Source organism: Humulus lupulus, chromosome 1 (assembly GCF_963169125.1).
Source record: "Humulus lupulus chromosome 1, drHumLupu1.1, whole genome shotgun sequence".
NCBI classification, from domain to species: Eukaryota; Viridiplantae; Streptophyta; class Magnoliopsida; order Rosales; family Cannabaceae; genus Humulus; species Humulus lupulus.
Genome location: NC_084793.1, coordinates 98,387,219 through 98,407,351, shown reverse-complemented (window position 1 = coordinate 98,407,351; position 20,133 = coordinate 98,387,219). Strand labels below are relative to the sequence as shown.

General features: G+C 42.8%; 1 protein-coding gene across 1 annotated transcript; it reads left to right on the top strand.

Moving 5' to 3' along the window:
* Nucleotides 1-16,436: 16,436 nt before the first annotated feature.
* On the top strand, nucleotides 16,437-17,117 carry LOC133818623 (uncharacterized). The gene has a single exon (XM_062251619.1). It carries the CDS (start codon nucleotides 16,437-16,439, stop codon nucleotides 17,115-17,117), a length of 681 nt encoding a protein of 226 aa, XP_062107603.1.
* Nucleotides 17,118-20,133: the final 3,016 nt, after the last annotated feature.

The following is a 20,133-nucleotide window of genomic DNA, read 5'->3' as shown; positions in this document are numbered from 1 at the left end:
CATCTTTGTTCGTTAGGCGACCAGATGGGGCCCGGGAAGAACATGCCTAAAAAGAGCGCTGCCGGTTCATCATCCCAACATGCTAGCAAGGGGAAATAGATAGTAGCGGAATCTCCAATTCCCCACTTCAGTCCCACAGTGGAGAAAGAGGTCGAGGTGGGACCTGATGCCTTCTTCGAGATAGAGAGGATACTCTTGAAGGTTACGACCCAAGGGAGGGTCAACAAGATCTTGTTGTCCCATAACATCAAAATTGGGACAAGTGCTCTTGTTGCCCAACCTCCCCTTGAGGGCGAGAGGCGTTGCACGCCCCTCGACGAGGAGTTCACGACCTGAAGCAATGAACACCTCAAGGTCGGGGCCGTCCTACCTTTGGACCAATACTTCGTGGACTTTCTGAACTACGTGAGGCTAGCTCCTTTCCAACAGCCCCCTAACTCCTACCGCCTGCTGGCGGGGCTGAGGTACCTCTTCCTAAAGCATGAGTGGGAGGTCCCTACACCAGCGGACATCCTTTATTTCTTCTACCTCAATGCCAGCCCGGATCAACGGGGGCGAGGTGATGGGTTCTACTACCTGACCCATTTTCCCAATTCTCCTGCAGTCATCGAGCTGCCCAGCCACCCCAACGACTTCAAGGACCAATTCTTTATGTCGACGGGGTTTCGCAACTGCGATCACCACTACTTCAACCATCCTCGTAAGTTCTTTCTATCCTCAGCTCGCAAAATCATCACAATGCTTTATTTATTTCCATGTGTATTGACTTGAATACCATCGTGCAGCCATTTTTGCGAGGACAGCCAAATCGGTGACCCTCGGGGGTCAATATGAGACCTTGGCAGGGCTCCCACAAAGCAAAAAATACTACCGCCAGCTCGTGTCTGATGAGATGATGCTGGCGTGTAAGTTTATTTCTTCGGGCCAGACCCTGGCCTTGAGGAGGTCGCGGGTTATCCTAGTAGCTCGCGAGTTGCTGCCCATCCCCGAGGGGGGTGCTGCGGACAATGATGAGGAGGAGGAAGACGAGGTGCTGCTCATACGTCGGAAGTGAGCTCTCGAGGTCGCCCAGGGGTTCGACGCGGATCGGGTCCAATCCGGGGCAACAGCCGGCCCCTCCGGCCAAGGTAACCCATACTTGTTTAGGGAATTAGACAGGGCTGTCGCAGACCTACGACTTGCTAGGTTTAACCCTAGCCAGGTCGTACATCGTCATCAGGACGACCCAGACCTTAACATAACTCTACTCCAGTGTGTTGATCAACTAGTGTTGTGTCATGACATGGGCCGCCCTAGGGGCACTGTAGTAGTAGACATCACCCTAGCTTTTAGGTCAGCCTTTTTTGAGGAGTATGGGACCAACCTTAGGTCGTGGCCCTCCCTTCTGGAGGGTGTAGTCGCTCCAGGGCTTAGGTAGTACGTAGAGGAGTCCAGTCTTGAGGCAGATCCGAACCCAGAGCCCCCTCTCATTCGCGAATTTATAAACCTAGACTCCCCCATAGAAGCTCTGCGGCCAGAGGTCGTGGCAATAAATTCCTCCTCTAGCTCGGAGGGTAGGACCTTTTCAATACATCCTTAGATTTTTCTTGTAATCAAGCATTCTTACATGTATACTAACGCTTCCTTATTTTTGTTTCAGGCGAAGAGATGTCACAGCCCGGAGACAACGTCCTGCGGTCCATCTTCCAGGGGGGGAATCCTCCCTCCGGGTCGTCCGAGCCATTGGTCAAGAAGCTCTGGCTGACCAAGAAGGCTCCCCCTCCCGGGACCACCTCCAAATCCCCTACTAAGGGGAGGGGCCAGGCCCCTGCCGCCGCAGAGAAAATGCCCCCACCTCCCCCGTGACCTCCGGTCCCCACTCGGGAACTGGAGGTATCGACTGGGACCCCACCAGCTCTGACTCCCACCGTGCGCATCCCAGTTAACACTTAGGCCTTGGAGAAAATCCCTGAGGCCTTTCGAGGGACGGTTTATGAAACCGCGAGCTATACGGTGGATCATTACTACAATGCCACCACAAGGGACTTGCGAGAGATCGAGACGAGGAGCCCCGAGAACGTTATGGAGTCTTCACTGGGGATGGCCCTCACAGTAAGTTCACTTAGTTAACTTAGCTAACTCTCTTTGTTTTCTTTATAGCACATGCCTTATTATCTTTGCCTTTTCAGGCGGCTTTGGCTCTATACCGCAGCATAGATCGATCCAGGGCCAGGTTTAACGAGATCAAGGGCGAGTTCTAGACTGCCCAGGTCGCTCTTGCGTATGTGCAACAGCAAGAGCGAGATGCCAAGGCTACCCTGATGGCTGTCAAGGAAAGCGAAAAGGCCACGCAGGTCGCCTTGGTCGCTGCAAAGACCGATCTGGAGGCCGCACAGGTCGCCTTGGCCGCTGCAAAAACTGAACTCGAGGCTACACAGGTCACCTTGGCCGCTGCGAAGGCCGAGCTTGAGGAGGCCCATGCCGCCCTTGTGGCAGAGAGGGCATCTTCCAGCTCCTCCGTGGAGGCCATGCTTTATCATTGCTGGGCCTTCAACCAGGATGGCGATTTCTCCTTCCTGGCGCCGGAGGTGTGGGAGCCCTTCCTCGAGAAGTTCAAGGCTCGTCTTCAACAGGAGGCGCCCTCTGAGACTGGGGAGACTTTCGCTGCAGGCGAGCAGGAGACCGAAGGAGTGACCTCAATGGAACGGCCTGGGGGGGCCAAGGACTTTTGTCTTTTATTTATTTGTAATCTTTTACCACGAGGTTTTTTTCCTCGAGACAATTGGTTTTCCTGAGTTTCATTTTAATCTATTTTTATCCTTATTGCTATTTATTTTTAGCGCATTTGTTAAAAACTTAGTTTGCGTTAATTTTTTATTGATATCTCATGCTTTTCAAGAAAAATATCGATTAACCAATTTGAATCAACTTCTAAGTTTTAGGACCTGGTTGTATCCAGGACGTTGATTTTAAAAACTTAGTTCGCGTTAATTCTTTATCGATATCTCATGCTTTTTAAGAAAAACATCGATTGACCAATTTGAATCAACTTCTAAGTTTCAGGACCTGGTTGTATCCAAGACGTTGATTTTAAAAACTTAGTTCACATTAATTCTTTATCGATATCTCGTGCTTTCTAAGAAAACATCGATTAACAAATATGAATCAACTTCTAAGTTTTAGGACCTGGTTGGTGTCCAGGATGTTGATTATAAAAACTTAGTTCACGTTAATTCTTTATCGATATCTCGTGCTTTTTAAGAAAAACATCGATTAACCAATATGAATCAACTTCTAAGTTTTAGGACCTGGTTGTATCCAGGACGTTGATTTTAAAAACTTAGTTCACGTTAATTCTTTATCGGCATCTCGTGCTTTTTAAGAAAAACATCGATTAACCAATATGAATCAACTTCTAAGTTTTAGGACCTGGTTGGTGTCCAAGATATATATGCCTCCCAAGTAAACATGAAATGACCTTTCGTGGTTACTTGGAACGTGCTCTTTTAACATTACGCTCACAAAAAATATACAAAGGTACGAAGAAACTATCTCATTATTTAGTAAGACAAGGTGTCTTTTCTAACTAAGCCTTACAAAAGTATTACTGATAATATTTCTTCAGGTGTATAGTGTTCCAAGTCTGTGGGACTGCTTCTCCATTAAGCGGAGCTAGCTTAAAGGTTCCTTCTTTCACAACCTCTATTATTTGATAGGGTCCTTCCCAGTTTGGCCCCAACATTCCATCCTTGGGATCCTTACCGGCTAAGAAGACTCTTCTGAGCACCAGGTCGCCTACGCTAAAGATGCATTTCTTGACCTTTGAGTTGAAATGACGAGTGAACTTCTGTTGATAATACGCGAGCTCCAGCTGCGAATCTTCTCGTTTTTCGTCAATTAGGTCGAGGGACGCACATAGCAGTTTGTCGTTCTGGTCTTGGTCAAATGTCTGGACTCTGTGCGAGGCTATCTTCGTTTCGATAGGAAGGACGACCTCACTCCCGAAAGCCAGGGAGAAAGGAGTGTGACCCGTCGAAGTTCGGTGCGAGGTCCGGTATGCCCACAACACCTGGGGGAGCTATTCGGGTCAAACTCCCTTGGCTTCATCCAATCTCTTCTTAAGGCTCATTTTCAGTGTCTTGTTCATAGCCTCGACCTGCCCATTAGCCTGGGGGTAGGCCACGGAGGAGAAGCTTTTAACTATGTCATGTCTCTCGCAGAATTCGGTGAAGAGGTCGCTATCGAATTGTGTTCTGTTATCCGACACGATCTTCTTTAGCAGCCTGAATCGGCAGACAATATTCTTGACCACGAAGTCGAGGACCCTCTTTGAAGCAATCGTCGCCAGGGCTTCTGCCTCTGCCCATTTTTTGAAGTATTCTATAGCCACCAGAGCATAGCGAACTCCTCCCTTTCCCGTGGGAAGGGCACCAACTAAATCAATCCCCCAGACCGCGAACGACCATGGGGATGAGATCATCTTTAGCTCATCTGGAGGGGCTCGAGCGACCATGGCGAACCATTGGCACCTGTCGCAATTCTTGACATAAGAGATCGAGTCCTTTGATAGAGTGGGTCAATAATACCCTTGCCTCAACACTTTCAAGGCCAGGGATTGCCCCCAGCATGATCTTCACAAAATCCCTCATGCACCTCCTGCAGAATGGTTCTTGCTTCACTTGGCAGAACACACCGCAGGAGAGTTAAAGAGAGGCCACGTCGGTACAATATCCTGTCTATCATTATATACCTCGGAGCCTGGTAAAGTACCCTCCTTGCGTCATTTCGCTCCTCAGGTAACTTTCCTGTTGTGAGGTACTCGATTATGGGGTTCATCCAGGTCGGCCTGGTGTCGATCATCTCGACCTCCACCCCGGCTTCCTCTATGCTTGGTATTTCCAATAACTCTACTAGTACCAGGCCCAAAGTTTCGGCCTCCCCGGAGGTGGCGAGCTTGGCCAGGGCGTCAGCATTGGTATTCTGCTCTCGAGGTATCTCTTTGATTAAGCCGTGCTCAAATGCGGATAGCTCCTTCTTTACCTTGGCCAGGTAAGCAGCCATCTTGGTTCCCCGTGCTTGGTATTCTCCTAATACTTGGTTTACCACGAGCTGGGAATCGCTGTAGCACTGGACGGAGCTAGCCTTCAGCTCTTGGGCCACCCTTAGCCCAGCCAATAAATCTCCGTATTCGACTTCGTTGTTGGATGCTTTGAATCTGAATTGTAACATGGAGTGGAATCGATGTCCATCTGGGGATATCAATATGATTCCAACTCCGGACCCATTCTCGTTAGATGAGCCATCTACGAAGACTTTCCACGAGGCCCGAACCGGTTCTTCCACTGGTTCTTCTCAGAACCCCGTGCATTCTGCCACAAAATCAGCCAAAGCTTGGCTTTTTATAGCAGTTCACGACACGTACAGTATCTCAAATTGGTTGAGCTCGATAGCCCATTTCAACAGACCTCCCGATGCCTCAGGTTTCTGCAAAACCTGCCTTAAGGGTTGATCGGTTATGACGTGGATTGAATGGGACTGGAAATACGGCCTGAGTTTTTGAGAGGCCGTAATAAGGCAGAAAGCCATTTTCTCCATCAACGGGTATCAGGATTCAGCTCCGAGAAGCCTCTTGCTAATGTAGTAGACTGGCTTTTGAGACCGGTCTTCTTCCCAGACCAGTACTGCGCTAGCCGCATCTTCCGTGATAGCCAAGTAAAGGAAAAAAGGCTCTCCTACTGTTGGTTTGGACAACACGAGCGGCTCGGCTAAATGTGCTTTCAGGTCGAGGAAGGAACGTTCGCACTCTTTGGTCCACTCGAATTTTTTATTTCCCCAGAGCAGGTTGTAGAATGGCAAACACTTATCGGTAGATTTGGAAATGAACCGATTAATGGCTACCACCCTTCCTATAAGACTTTGAACGTCTTTTCACAATCGGGGTGATGGCATCTCGAGTAGTGACCTGATCATATCAGGGTTCGCCTCTATTCCTCTGGTGTTGACTATGAATCCCAGAAATTTTCCTGACGCAACCCCGAAAGTACACTTTTGGGGATTTAGCCTCATGTCATACTCTCTTAAAATCTTAAAGCATTCCTTCAGATCAGAGACATGGTTATCGGCAGTTTTTGACTTCACCAATATGTCGTTAACATACACTTCCATGTTTTTCCCGATCTGATTAGTAAACATCCTATTGACCAACCTCTGGTATGTAGCTCCTGCGTTTTTCAGCCCGAAAGGCATGACCTTGTAGCAATAAACGTTAGTTGGGGTCATGAAGCTAGTGTGCTCCTGGTTCGCCGGACTCATGGCGATCTGGTTATAGCCCAAGTATGCATCCATAAAAGACATGAGCACGTGCCCCGCCGTGGCATCTACCAATTGATTAATCCTTGGCAAAGGGAAGCAATCATTGGGGAAGGCTTTATTTAGATCATAAAAGTTGATGCAGGTCCACCACTTCCTGTTGGGCTTTGGGACCAAAACAGAATTGGCGACCCAGATCGGGTACTTCGCCTCGCGAATAAAGCCGCACTTCATGAGCCAGGCTACTTCCTCCTCTAGCGCCTCAGCTCGGGTCGTGCCCAGGCGCCTTTGTTTCTGGGACTTTGTCGGCACGTTCTTGTCCAAGTTGAGGGTCTGCATGATGACGTCTGGGTTGATCCCTATCATGTCCTCATGAGACCAAGCGAACACATCTGGATTTTCTTGTAGAAATCTAAGCAGCTCTGCCTTCCTTTTAATACACAGGTTTTTCCCGAGCTTTACCACCTTCGAGGGGTCTTGTGGGTTGATATTCACCTCCTCGAGCTCTTCGATGGCCTGGAGCTTGGATCTATCTTCGCCTATTCTGGGGTCGATATCATCATTCAAGGTGATACCCTCCCCATCGGCTTTATGAGGTTTTTCTATATCAGGAATAGGTCCTACTTCCTGAGATTCCTCAGTCCCGCCCTGAATGGTCATCGTTTGCTGCCCGGGTCAAGACTTTCCCTTCATGGAAATGCTATAGCATTCCCTGGAAGTGAGCTGATCACCTCGGACCGTGCATATCCCCGTGGAGGAGGGGAATTTGACTGCGAGGTGGCGGATGGAGGTTACGGCCTCAAATGCTATCAACGTAGGTCGACCTAGAATAGCGTTGTAGGCGGCGAGACAATCGATGACTACGAATTCGAGGAGTTTAGAGACAGTCCGAGGCCCCTCTCCCAATGTAATTACCAACTCGATTATTCCAATCGCCGCCGACCCTTCTCCGGAAAATCTATACAGCATCATGGAGGTGGCCTTCAACTCGGTGATAGATAACCCCATCTTCTCCAGCGTAGACCGGAACAGCAGGTTCACCGAACTCCCATTATCGACCAGTATCCTCTTAACTCTCCGGTTGGTGAGCTGGGCGGTTATGACCAGAGGATCGCTATGGGGGAATTGGACGTGACTAGCGTCCTCCTCGGTAAATATGATTGGTTGCCTCTCCAGTCATTGTTGTTTGGGTAGATGCTGCTCTGGGACAAACTCCCCTCCGTTATGAGCCTTCAACTCATTGACATATCTCTTCTGGGCACCTCTGCTTATGTCGGCCAAATGGGGGCCTCCGGAGATTGTGGATATCTCTCCCCCCATCACAAGAATAGGGGTGTCCTGATTTATCTGAGGCCCGAGCTGACTCACCGGAGCTTCCTGAGCCGGTTGACTGGTAGGAACTCTGTTCCGCGCATATTGAGCCAAAGGTCTGGCTCTGATGAGTGTCTCGATCTCATCCTTCAAATTCCTACAATCATCAGTGTTGTGTCCAATGTCGTTGTGGAATCGACAGAACTTGGAAGGGTCCCTTTTGGCCTTCTGGTGCTTCAAAGGCTCCGGTTTCTTCCAGGGGAGGCGGGCAGAGTTGGCTAGGAAAATGTGTTCCCTAGTGTTTGTGAGCTCGGTATAAGTCGCATAGACTGGCTTAAATTTTTCCACAGGCTTGCTCTTCTTCGGACCGTGATGGCCGCCCTCGCTGCTCCATTTTCTCTTGCCTCAACCCACTTGGTTATTCTGTGTAACGGTTTGAGTCATTTTCACGACATCCGTTCCCACTCTAACGGGCTGATCAGGGGCTTGGCTAGTTGCTGCGATTGATGCTCGCGCCTCTTCCAGGTTTATCCATCCCCGGGCCTTGTTTAGGAATTCATCCACGGTGCTGACACCTTTTCTCTATATCTCTTTCCATAGTCTGCCTCCAACGAGGATTCCAGTCCTCAAGGCCATAAGCTTGGAACTATCATCTGCATCCCTGGCTCGAGCCGCAACGTTTGCGAACCTGCTCAGGTAAGCTTTCAAGGGTTCCTCGGGCTGCTGCTTCATGTTTGCCAGGGTGTCGGCTTTGACGCGGGCAGCTTGAGAAGCTCGAAATGCCCTCTTGAAGTCACCAGAAAAGATTTTCCACGAGCTGATGGACTGCTTTTTACACTGCTTGAACCATTCCCTGGCCGGCCCGGTCAAGGTGGAAGGAAATATCAAACACCTTAGCTCAGGGCCGATGTTGTGGGCCATCATCAGGGTGTTGAACATACCCAAATGATCCAACGAGTCTCCGTCTCCATCAAACTTGGACAAGTGGGGCATCCGGAAACCTGGTGGATACGTCGTGGCTGCTATGCTGGGGGCGAAGAGCTCAAGTTCGTCCCCCGAGTCATATTTGTCTTTTTCCTTGTCTGACAAGAGCTTCTTCATCAGCTCCTCCATTTGAGCTAAACGCTCTAGGGTTTGGTCTTTACTTCCTTGGTTGTTCTGGGGCTGTTCAACAGCTCCAGTTCCATTGTAAGCGTTAGGCGGGTTATTGTCCCTCCAAGCTTGAGCTCAGTTAGGTGGGACACTCCCGCTGTCACATACTTCCGAAAGACCATCCTCTCGGCAAGCATGATTACCATTTCTAGCTGGATCTCTCCTCTGTGAGTTGAGACGATCTCGAAGGTCGGCCCTCGGGGTGGCCCGAGGGCTTTGCGCCGAACTTAAACGATTGCGCAGGTCTTCACCAGACCTACTACTTCAGTGGCTCCTGGTCCAGTATCTCCCATTTGAAAAACTCAGAGCCCGCTGCTGAGAGTGAGGGTCCGGGACTTCCCCGCGCGCTCAGCTGCGATGGGAAGGACCGGCGGAAGGAGGATTTATCCTGCTGCTCCCATAAGCTGGAATGTCCCGAACTGGACGGGGAGGAGATGGGTATCTTATTGGCGAAGGGGGATGCCTAACTGGTGACGCAATCCTAGTCCCGTCCAGGTGGATCAAGTTAGGTCGCGGCCGCTCCACTCTACCATCCCCTGCATCCTGCGCTCAGTGATCTGACCGTGGTGCAGGATGGCTAGTCAGAGCAGGCTGTCTTCGCGAGCCCTCCCCGGATCTCCTCCGCGAGCTGCCTCGGGCCCTTCTGGGTGTGTTCGATGGTGGAACCGAGCTAGGAGTTGAGGTTCGGACTAATCGACTGAATTGCTGATTGGCCCTAGGAAACTCCTCAAACACAGTTTCCTGGTAGTGGTGTGACGTGGGGGTAGAACTCGAAGTTGAGGCTCTGACTGATCAGCTGGGCCTGGACCGGTTATCCCGGCGGGACTTATGAGTCCCACTTTGCCTCTTTCCGACATTAGCATCGGTTGTAAGTGGGGGTAACCAGGCCAAGACTTCTTCGATCTACTTGTTTGCTCTTGACAACTAACTCCTCAACTGTATGTTCTCAATCTCTATTACCGTTAGGAAATCCGGGTTCGGATTTGGCGGCTGGGGTGCCGAACTCCCGGTGTCGCCCTGACCCATAGGCTGATTTCCACGTCGCTGCTGGACCTCGGGGTTTTGTTCATCGGATATGGCGGCATGGTGGGCCTCCTGCCCATCATGTTGATCTGCCTCATTACCATGTCTCGAACGAGTAACCACCATGGTCAAGTTTTTGCGATAGCACCAATCTAATTTCTCTCAATGAAAGCACTAAAATGTTGATGCGGTTCTTCGCCAACAGATAATTATACGAATAAATAGGATGGATTAGGAAAATAGTTTGGTGCTAATTAGTGAACCATAGTAGGAAAATAGTTTACTCCTAGACTTAGGAAATTAATAACATGGGAAAGTGATCACTCATTTCCTTTTTAGGTGGTTCGAAGGTTAAAATCCCTCTAGTCCACCAATCGATATTATTGATATATCTTGACTATTCCTTACAGAGTGTTTCTTTACAAAAAATATGCCAACTCCTTGCAACGCCCAGGGTCTTAGTATTTATAGGGAGAGGATACCTGGGTTGGTAAAGGGGGTCATCCCGTGACCTTCTTACCCATCACGTCATCTCTGTGACACTGATGATTAATTCCTAAAACCTGACAATGAGGTGTGGTCTAATCAATAGGTAAGGGGGGATAATGGGCCGCATGACCCAAACCAGGCGTGGGGGGTCTGAATACGCACGTTTATACTGCGTGTCCGAGAATTCAAGAATGGAATAGACACGTGATGTCTGATATGTGCACGTTTACATTGCGTGGTTGTCTTTACAAGGATTCGGGTGTCAGATCTATGTCGCATCTCGAGCTTTATGTAGAGCCAGCTCGTGATATCCATACTGCTGACTCGCTGCCTTCGAGTAGACCGCTAACTCTCTAATCAGCTCATGTTGGAGAGGTGGAAACTCGTAATAGCTGCTCCGGGTGGACGATTTACACGTGGCGGACTGAAGTATGCCCTTTTTCAGCTCGCCAATAACTTGTGGAAATTTAGGGCGTACAAGTGTCAATAATAGTACTGACATCCCTTAATATCCCACTTAGTCACACGAGAGCCTTACTTATGAGGAAACCGCATCATTTGTACTCACAATTCATAACATCTAAGCTAATCTCTCATAATTTGAGAACTAATTTTGTAACTATCCACTTATTAGGTTACTAGGTGTGAGATTCGAAGCATTTGACTATGTATAATGTGACAAATAGTTCTAACATCCCTTAAAAATCTCACTTAATCAATCAAGAGCCCTGCTAATGAGGTAATCATATCATTTGTACTCACATTTCACAACTTCAAAGCTAATTTTTCATTATTTGAGAACTAATTTCGTAACCATCCACTAATTGGGTTACTAGGTGTGAGATTTAGAACATTTGACTATATCTAATGTCACTAATCGTACTAACATACCCTAATAATATTTAGCCACTTGCGAGCCCTATCAATAAGGAAACTGTAACACCCCAAACTTTAGATATTGGGACCCACTAGGGTTTCGTTATTTAAGAACATAACTCAACACTTTTGAAAGCTAAAAGCAATCTACTTTATTAAAAGACCATGTAAAACATGCATTAATTGAGTACACTCATTGTTTGAAATAAAAATGGTTTTTTTATGCATTGTAATAAATAATTCTTTAACTTGGTTACATAGAAGGCTAAAACATCTTAAATGACACTTTGTAAAACCTAGAGCATTCTTTCCTATCGATCGTCATAAGGTTTTACAGAGCATGATGGTATACAAATTTCCTTATGGAACAGTCTCAGCTCACCACCCTCACAACATCAAACCATATTCATTTACATACTTTATGCAGCACAAAGTAATTGTAATGAGCTAACACCAGTAAGGAAGTAAAATATTTATATAAATCCTAATCAGTAATCATATCATCAATCCTCATATCAGATCACCAATCATCATATCATATCATCAATCATCTTTGTTGGGTGTTATCCCCTTATAAAACCATGTCAGACATGTAACACAATTTTATATTATCAATAAAAGTAGTAGAAATCATTTAGTTTGACAATCATGTTTCTTGCTTGTTTTATTACATGATTATTGAAATAACACAAACATTTATAAAATCCCGAACATAAATAGTTACAATTATAGTGACTAGATCATAGTGGATTATAGTTGTAATTATATGTTCAAAAGAACGAGTCCTAAGATTAATCAACGCATTGGATTTTCACTAATTGGACAATCTACAATATGATCTACTTACACATTCGGGATGTGATGTCTTTTCCAAGACATTGACCAAGTAGTGAAGATTAGATGTATTTGGTTACATCAGAATAGGACCGATATTGATTATTGATAGATAAATAAGTATCGTTGTTATCAAATCTAATCAATGTCACAATGTTGACCATAGGTCAAGTCGATCTTAATTCTGAGTGATAATATTATGCTAATTATATTATTTAAATCTTTTAACTTGTTCGTTACCAGCTTACCCTACGGTCTAGCCCATACTTACATCTTGGAGATTTAGTAATGTAGTTGAGTGAGAGTATTATTCATAGATATGAAATTTATAACTTCTGTATGAGAAGTGAAAATATGATTTCCTTAATTTCTTTGTTCAAAAAGTTAAATGATTGAGATCTCATTTCTATGATTAAGTTCACAGAAATATCATTTATAAGGAACTTAGTGGGAGTTGTTTGTTTTTCCCGCTCTTTTTCTTCTCTTCTTCTCTCTCGGTGATTTCGTCGGAGCTATGGCTAAGGGAGCTCGGAATGGGGGAAAAGCTAAGGGAAAGAGTAATGGCAAGAAGCGAGGACCATCTTCTTCGGATAGAATCATCAAAACGAGGTCCATGGATGAAATCTTAGGAGCACAGGAATTGGAAATTACAGATGATGTTGAGCTGGAAAATATGCAATCGCAAATGGATACATCTCGAATAATGCCGGAATCCATGCCTGAATCCACACCAAAGCAAAATGTAATCCGCACGGATCTTGGAAGCTGGTTGAATGCATCTGAACAGGCTATGCAGGATGTGTTGTTAGGTAAGCATGCCTCTACCCCGATATTGAAATCTCCTATTATAGAACCATCTGTCTGGTCTACTGGGGAATCGTCAAAAGGAATTCAGTCTACTCAAACTCAGGGGAGGAAAATTGGAGTCAAAATTGAACCCGAAGATATTGAGGATGAGATTAATTTCTGGTAGCCTTCCATTGTGTGTTATGTTGTGGGAGCTAATCCCCCGGTGGGTGTCTTAGATGGATTTGTTCGACGGATCTGGAAGGAAAATGTAGATAAAGTAGGAGTGCTTTCATGAGGAATATTCATTATCCGTTTCTGCAACTTGGAATTTCGAGATCGAGTGCTAAATGGAGGCTACTTATTCCTGGGTAAGAAACCGCTGGTGATGAAGCCTTGGAATTCATTGGATGATTTCACAAAGGAGGATATTACTGTGGTTCCCACTTGGATTCAACTGGGAGGATTGGATATCAAGTATTGGGGTGAGAAATCTCTTTTCAAGATTGTGGGGCAAATCGGGAAGCTAATTCAAGTAGATAATATCACCAAGTACAGAGATAGGCTTCATTATCCACGCATTCTTATTGAGATCAATATGGATCAACAATTTCCAGCCACAATCAGCTTTGTTAATGAGTTTGATCAGGAAATTGATATTCAAGTTGAGTATGAATGGGTTCCAATTATTTGTAAAAACTGTTCTGGGATTGGGCATGATGCTCAAGTCTGTAGGAAAAAGACTCAAGGGACACAAGTTTGGGTACCTAAAAAGTTGGAAACTGAGAAGAATTCGGAGCCAGTAGTAGATGAGGATGGGTTTCAAAGATCCAACAAAGGAGTCAGGAGGACAGTGGTTTCTGCTCCAGCAACAGTTATGGCAAACAAATTTGATATCTTGACTGAGGAGGCAGAGGAAGGAGGAACAAGCAGGTTGAATACAGAAGAGGGGGGAGCTCCCTCTCCAGGGCATGGATAAGATCCTATGTTGGAATGTGAGAGGGATTAACAGCCAACTTAAACATAGAGAGATCAAGAATTTAATCATTTCTAAAAGAGTTGGGCTGGTTAGTCTCTTAGAAACAAAGGTCAAGAATAAGAACATGGGCAACTTATACTCGAGTTTATTTTCTGGTTGGTGTTTCACTACTAATAATCCTTGGATAGACAAAGGAAGAATAATAGTAGCTTGGAATCCGAATATGTATACTGTTGATATTAGAAGCTGCTCTAGTCAATTCATTCATTGTTCTGCTCGAGCCACTCACATGACATGGAGTTTTTTCATTACCTTTGTATATGGATTTAATGATGGAAAATTGAGGGAGCAATTGTGGTTGGATATTCAGGCATTAGCTATGAAGATTAATGAGGCTTGGATTATCTTGGGGGACTATAATGAGATCTTGCATCAGAATGAGAGAGCTGGAAAGAAGACTGATATAAAGCCTTCCTTGAGCCTCAGAGATTGCATGAACCACTGTCAAATGGAAGATTTGAAGTTTTCTGGGTGTTTTTATACATGGACAAACAAACAAAGGCCTGAGGATCGTGTATACTCCAAAATTGATAGAGCTATGGTTAACATCAAATGGACTGAACAATACACAAATTCTGAAGCTATTTTTCTCCCTGAAGGTATTTTTGATCATAGTCCCATTCTTATTTCTTTCTATTTGGATGTGGAAATTGGGAAACAACCATTTAGGTATTTTAGAATGTGGAAGGAGGCTCCTTCATATGCAACTAAGCTGTGCAATCTCTGGAAACAACCAGTTTTGGGTACTGAAATGTATAAAGTTGTCCTGAAGTTAAAAAGGCTTAAACAAGTATTCAGAGATATCAATAGAGAAGGATACCATGATATTCACAAGGCTGAAGTACATGCTAAGCTCCACATTCTAGAAATACAACAAAGTTTGCATCAAGATCCTCTCAATGAATCTTTAATTCAACAGGAGACCTTGGCTAGGGAAGAGTATACTCGGTCAAACAGAGCATATCTGCTATTCTTAGCACAGAAAGCCAAAGCCACTTGGGTGATGAATGGGGATGGAAACACTACTATTTTCCATGCTTCGTTGAAAATTAGAAGGCTTCAAAATCGCATCTACTCTATACAATCTGAGCAAGGTAACTGGGTGGATACAGCAGATGGGGTACAGAGAGCTTTTCTAGATTATTATCAGAACTTATTGGGAACTCAAATGATGAGTAGAAGGAAGGTTTCACATGCCATTGTTGATTTAGGTCCTGGAATTTCTGAGGAACACTCTAGGTTACTGTCTATTCCATTTACTGCACAGGAAGTTAAAGAGGCATTATTCTCCATTTCAGGTCTAAAGGCTCATGGTCCTGATGGATATTGTAGTTTTTTTTATCAAGATAATTGGGAATTAGTAGGTCCGGAGGTGTGTGCAGCTATTCTAGATTTCCTAACCACAGGGAAATTACTTAAAGTAATTAATGCTACAACCATCACCCTCATTCCAAAAATCAAATGCCATGCCAAAGTGAGTGATTTCAGACCAATTTTCTGTTGTAATGTGCTGTATAAAATTGCTTCGAAAATGATATGTGCAAGGTTGAGAAGGGTATTACCAGATTTGATTGCAGAAAACCAAGGAGGATTTGTTCATGGGAGGTACATAGGCCACAACATCATGATCTGTCAAGACCTTGTGCAACACTATGGAAGGAAAGTCAGTAAGCCAAGTTGTTTGCTTAAAGTTGATCTGCAGAAGGCATATGATACAATAGAGTGGGATTTCATAGAGGAAATGCTTGCTGCTTTCAAGTTTCCAAAGAAGCTTATCAACCTTATCATGATATGTATTCGAACTCCTAAATTTTCCTTAATGATCAATGGTTCTTTATGTGGTTTTTTTGCAACAAAAAGAGGAATAAGGCAAGGAGATCCATTGTCTCCATTACTGTTTGTATTAGGTATGGAGTACCTCTCTCGAATCATGATTAAAGTAGGTTCTATCTCAGATTATAAATATCATGCTAAGTGCAAATCTTTGAGACTGAACCATTTATGCTTTGCGGATGACCTACTATTGTTTTTCCATGGAGATTTTGTTTCGATTCTATGGATGCTAAGAGGACTCAAACTTTTTTCGGGGACTTCTGGCCTAGTACCAAATCAAAGCAAATATGCATTATACTGTAGTGGTATGGCAGAGTCTGAGGTTAATCGAGTCATAGTAGCTTCAGGATTTGCTAGGAGTCAGTTACCATTCAGATATCTTGGTATTCCAATCTGCTCTAAGAGAATTTCATCAGTGGAGTGTGGCCTTATTTTAGAGAAAATGGTTCATCGAATTAGGCAATGGAGCTCAAGAAACTTATCTTATATGGGCAGAGTCACTCTAATAAATTCAGTTCTCATGTCAATACATTCTTATTGGGCCCAAACCCTGATATTGTCGAATAAAGTATTGAAGGACATTGATGCCATTTGTAGAGCATTCCTTTGGAGAGGAATGAGTGACAATGCAGGGCCTGGACTTGTGGCTTGGCATAATATATGTAATGCTAAAACAGGTGGAGGGCTGGGGTTTAAGAGAGTTGTGGATTGGAATATTGCAGCTATAGGGAAATACATATGGGCAATTGCTTGAAAAAAAGATAACCTATGGGTTAAATGGATACATAACATCTATTTGAAGCGAATGGACTGGTGGGATTACAAAGCTCCCTTGGCTAGCAGCTGGTATTGGAGGAAAATGGTGGCTGTTAAGGATATGTTTAAAGCTAAAATTGATAAGGCATCTTTTGCAGCACTGAAGTTCAGTATCAAAGTAAGTCATGATTTGTTGTTTGATTCTCCTCTCAAAGTGCACTGGGAAAAGTATGTTTGGGAGAGGTTTTCTGTACCAAAACACAAATTTGTCTTCTGGTTAGCCATGATGCAGAGATTGCGCACCAGAATATTCATTCAAAAGTATGATTCCTCCATTGATCCATCATGCTTATTCTGTGGAGATTATAGTGAAGATGTGCATCACCTATTTTTTCAATGCAAATATAGTAGACAATGTCTAGTACAGGTGAAAGAATGGCTGGGTTGGAAAGTTAAAACAGAGGAATATGGACGCCTGCTGCATTGGATTGGGAAAACTAGGAGATGGAGCAGGTTTCGGAAAAGCACTTTGACAGCAGTTATTGCTTCTTTGATTTATCATATTTGGAGAGTGAGAAATGACATTCTGTGGTCACAAAAGGTTTGGTCCATAGATCATACAGTCCAAGCAGTACAAAGAGATATAAGATTGAGGACATACACTTTAATTTCAAGCAAAGCAAAGTCCTTAGATAAAGATTGGTTTCAGGGAATTTGTCAAAGTAGTTAATGAGAACATACAAAGGTACTGATGTATAAAAGATAGTTAGTGGGGAGATATATTGGGGAATTGTAGATTGGGAATATATAGACATATATCATACATGGTAGCTTGTACATGAATTGGAGTTTGTACATGAGTTGGTTTTTGAGCAATACAATGATCTTATTTACCAAAAAAAAAAACTTCGTGGGAGTTAAGGATAAAATAATGATGAGGGATAAAATAGTAATTTGCACCAAACTTGTTAGTAAGTCATCGATAGAGGATTGACTGTCTGTAATGGTTAGAAAAATTGATAACGTATTTGTGGTTTAGAAAATACGTTTTATAAATTCAAAAGTTTAATTCCGAGTCTATAGTGGAGTAACGATGAATTAATAAGATAGCGAAATTATTCGTAAATAAATTCACGGTAATTTATTAGAGCATGATTTCATGGATCCATGGTCCCCACATCACCTTTGAGTAAATCATCTAGAATATCTCAATTAATTGATTTAATTTTTTTTAAAGTTGACTAGGTTAATTTTGAATTTTTTTACAGATATATGAGATTTAGAGAATAAAAGAGAATTTTTAGAAAAATTTATTAATATTGATAAATTAGTGTCAATATAAATAAATAATATTAAATCAAATTTCAAATTATAATTAGTTAATTTGAATAATGATTTAATTAATTAATTAAAAGATAAATAAATAAAAATGTTTCGAATTTAGGCCATATTGTGATTCAAATTTAAAATAAAGAGATTGGGCCCAAGTCCATTTGTGGGAGCCCAAGGCTTTTATTTTTTATTTTTTGTTTATTATTTTTAATTAATTTAAATTAAATTTAAATAAAACTCATTAAATTGCATATATAAGGAATATGATATCCAAGGTTTTCATAAGTTAGTCTCAGTTGATTCATTGTGTAAGTGAAAACCTAGACAGACTAATCATTTCTTGGCCACTCACTCTCTTCTTCTTTTCTTCTAGATCTCCATCCCATGTATTGAGAACTAGTCCACACTAATTCTAGGTTGATCAAAAGTTTGGTGATGAAGACTTTATTGTTGATCTACTTCAATCTCTTGATAATACTTTGCTATAGAAATAAATAAAGGGTTAGAGAGATTGAAGGAAGAAGTTGTTCCAGTTTCGCTGCATATATGTAAGTTTCTATACTTTACTCTGTTTTGTATCAATTTCATAGGAGCATGTTCTAAGAATTTACATGTTTGTTTGTTAATATGTAAATTACATGAAAATAAACAAAGATTATGTACTATGCATTTTCCAACAATCTTACCATAACATACCAATACACATTATAGGATAAAGGTATGAAAACCAAGGAATATCGTCATCCTCTAGCCTATTTGATCAACTTGGGGACCTAGTGGCGAAACTTACCCTATTTCCTCAACTTTTCCTTTCGTATTGATCTCATGCAAACATTCACAATCACAAACATTACATAAACACTTTGTACATTATAGGAACATATTAACAAACTTTATTGCAGAGTACCTTAATTCTGGCATCCTTAACTAAATAACCATAAATTCATATCATGCTTAAATGATCATAGGTCAACCACAAATTCTAACTTTCTTATCCATCCTCACACTGATCCTCTATCATACATAAAATCACCATCTTTAATAACCTTATTTCTTAGCGTACATTAACATGCACAAACAATATTACAATTATTTCCACCAATTATAAGTTACTCATAAGTACAAAGAGAAAACTTCCGTATCTCAGACCCTTGCAATAAAATAAGGCGAGAGAGATCGCATTATAACTAGAATCCTATTAATAATAATATACTTAATCTTAAAACACAATAATCATAAATATAACATTATAATTTTAATATCTAATAGAAACCATGACCATAAACTCTTCATGCAAACCCTAGGCTCACCATAGAACTAACATGTATGCATGCATGGTCATGCACATGTGTGCATGCTTACACTCCCACAACCTAGGCTTCTCAAAGAGTGGCCTTCACCCCATCATCACCTCCATTTTAATCAACAAAACTAAAAATCACACTTAGCATGATATTATCATTTTATCCGTTCTCTTAAGATCATAATATCAATATTCATAAATCTTAGCTGAATCTAATCTCAAAATAATATTCAAACTCTTAACATGCTTCTATCATCAAAATATCACATACACACATGAAACCCACTTGACCCCATCATGACGTCTATATGCTAACCCTCTAGAACGTCAACTACCATCAAAAGTTAAGATCTTACTTTTCTTTGATGTTGTCGAACCCTTGGTGCTTTCTGAACCTCTTGATATGAATCTCTAAACACTAAACCAAGATTATATTTCCCCTGGTTATCTTAGAATGGTAAAGAGGAGAAGAAATAGCTACACTAAATCTCAAATTCTTACCTTGACCTTGCCCTAAATTGAGCCATGTTCTTGTTCCTCTTCCAATCTCTCTCTCTTCGTTCCTCTCTTGTCCATGAGCATCAAAGAGCTTGAAGAGAACCTAGCTTCTCTTATATAGGTGTGTGGCTAGGGTTTAAGAAAAGGAAATTCTAGCTCACACCATTAATGGCTCTTTAGTCATCATAATTGCAAATCTCCAATCACCCATTAATGCCCTAATTTCTTTCTTATCAATTATCACTGAATTATGATTGAGTCTCAAAATGGAAATTCAACCCTAGTCTTGATTCCTTAAATGCAAATCTTTTCTTAATTGTAATTTCTCTAAATATAGAAGGTTCCATAATGACCCATTTTTTCCTAGATCATGTTCAAATATAATCCTCCCATTATCTTCTCTATTCGGCCAAGTGTGTGCACACACACATGCTCACTTAAATGAAAAATCTTCTCAAAGAGAAACGAGCTTGCTAATCAAGCATCCTTAATATGCCCTTGGTCAAAATTCTGTGAATCAAAAAATATTTTCCAAATATTACTTTGATTTATATAGTCTTATTTTCTAATTAATCACATAATTAACTAAAAGTCAAAAAGGTTTTTCTGAGCC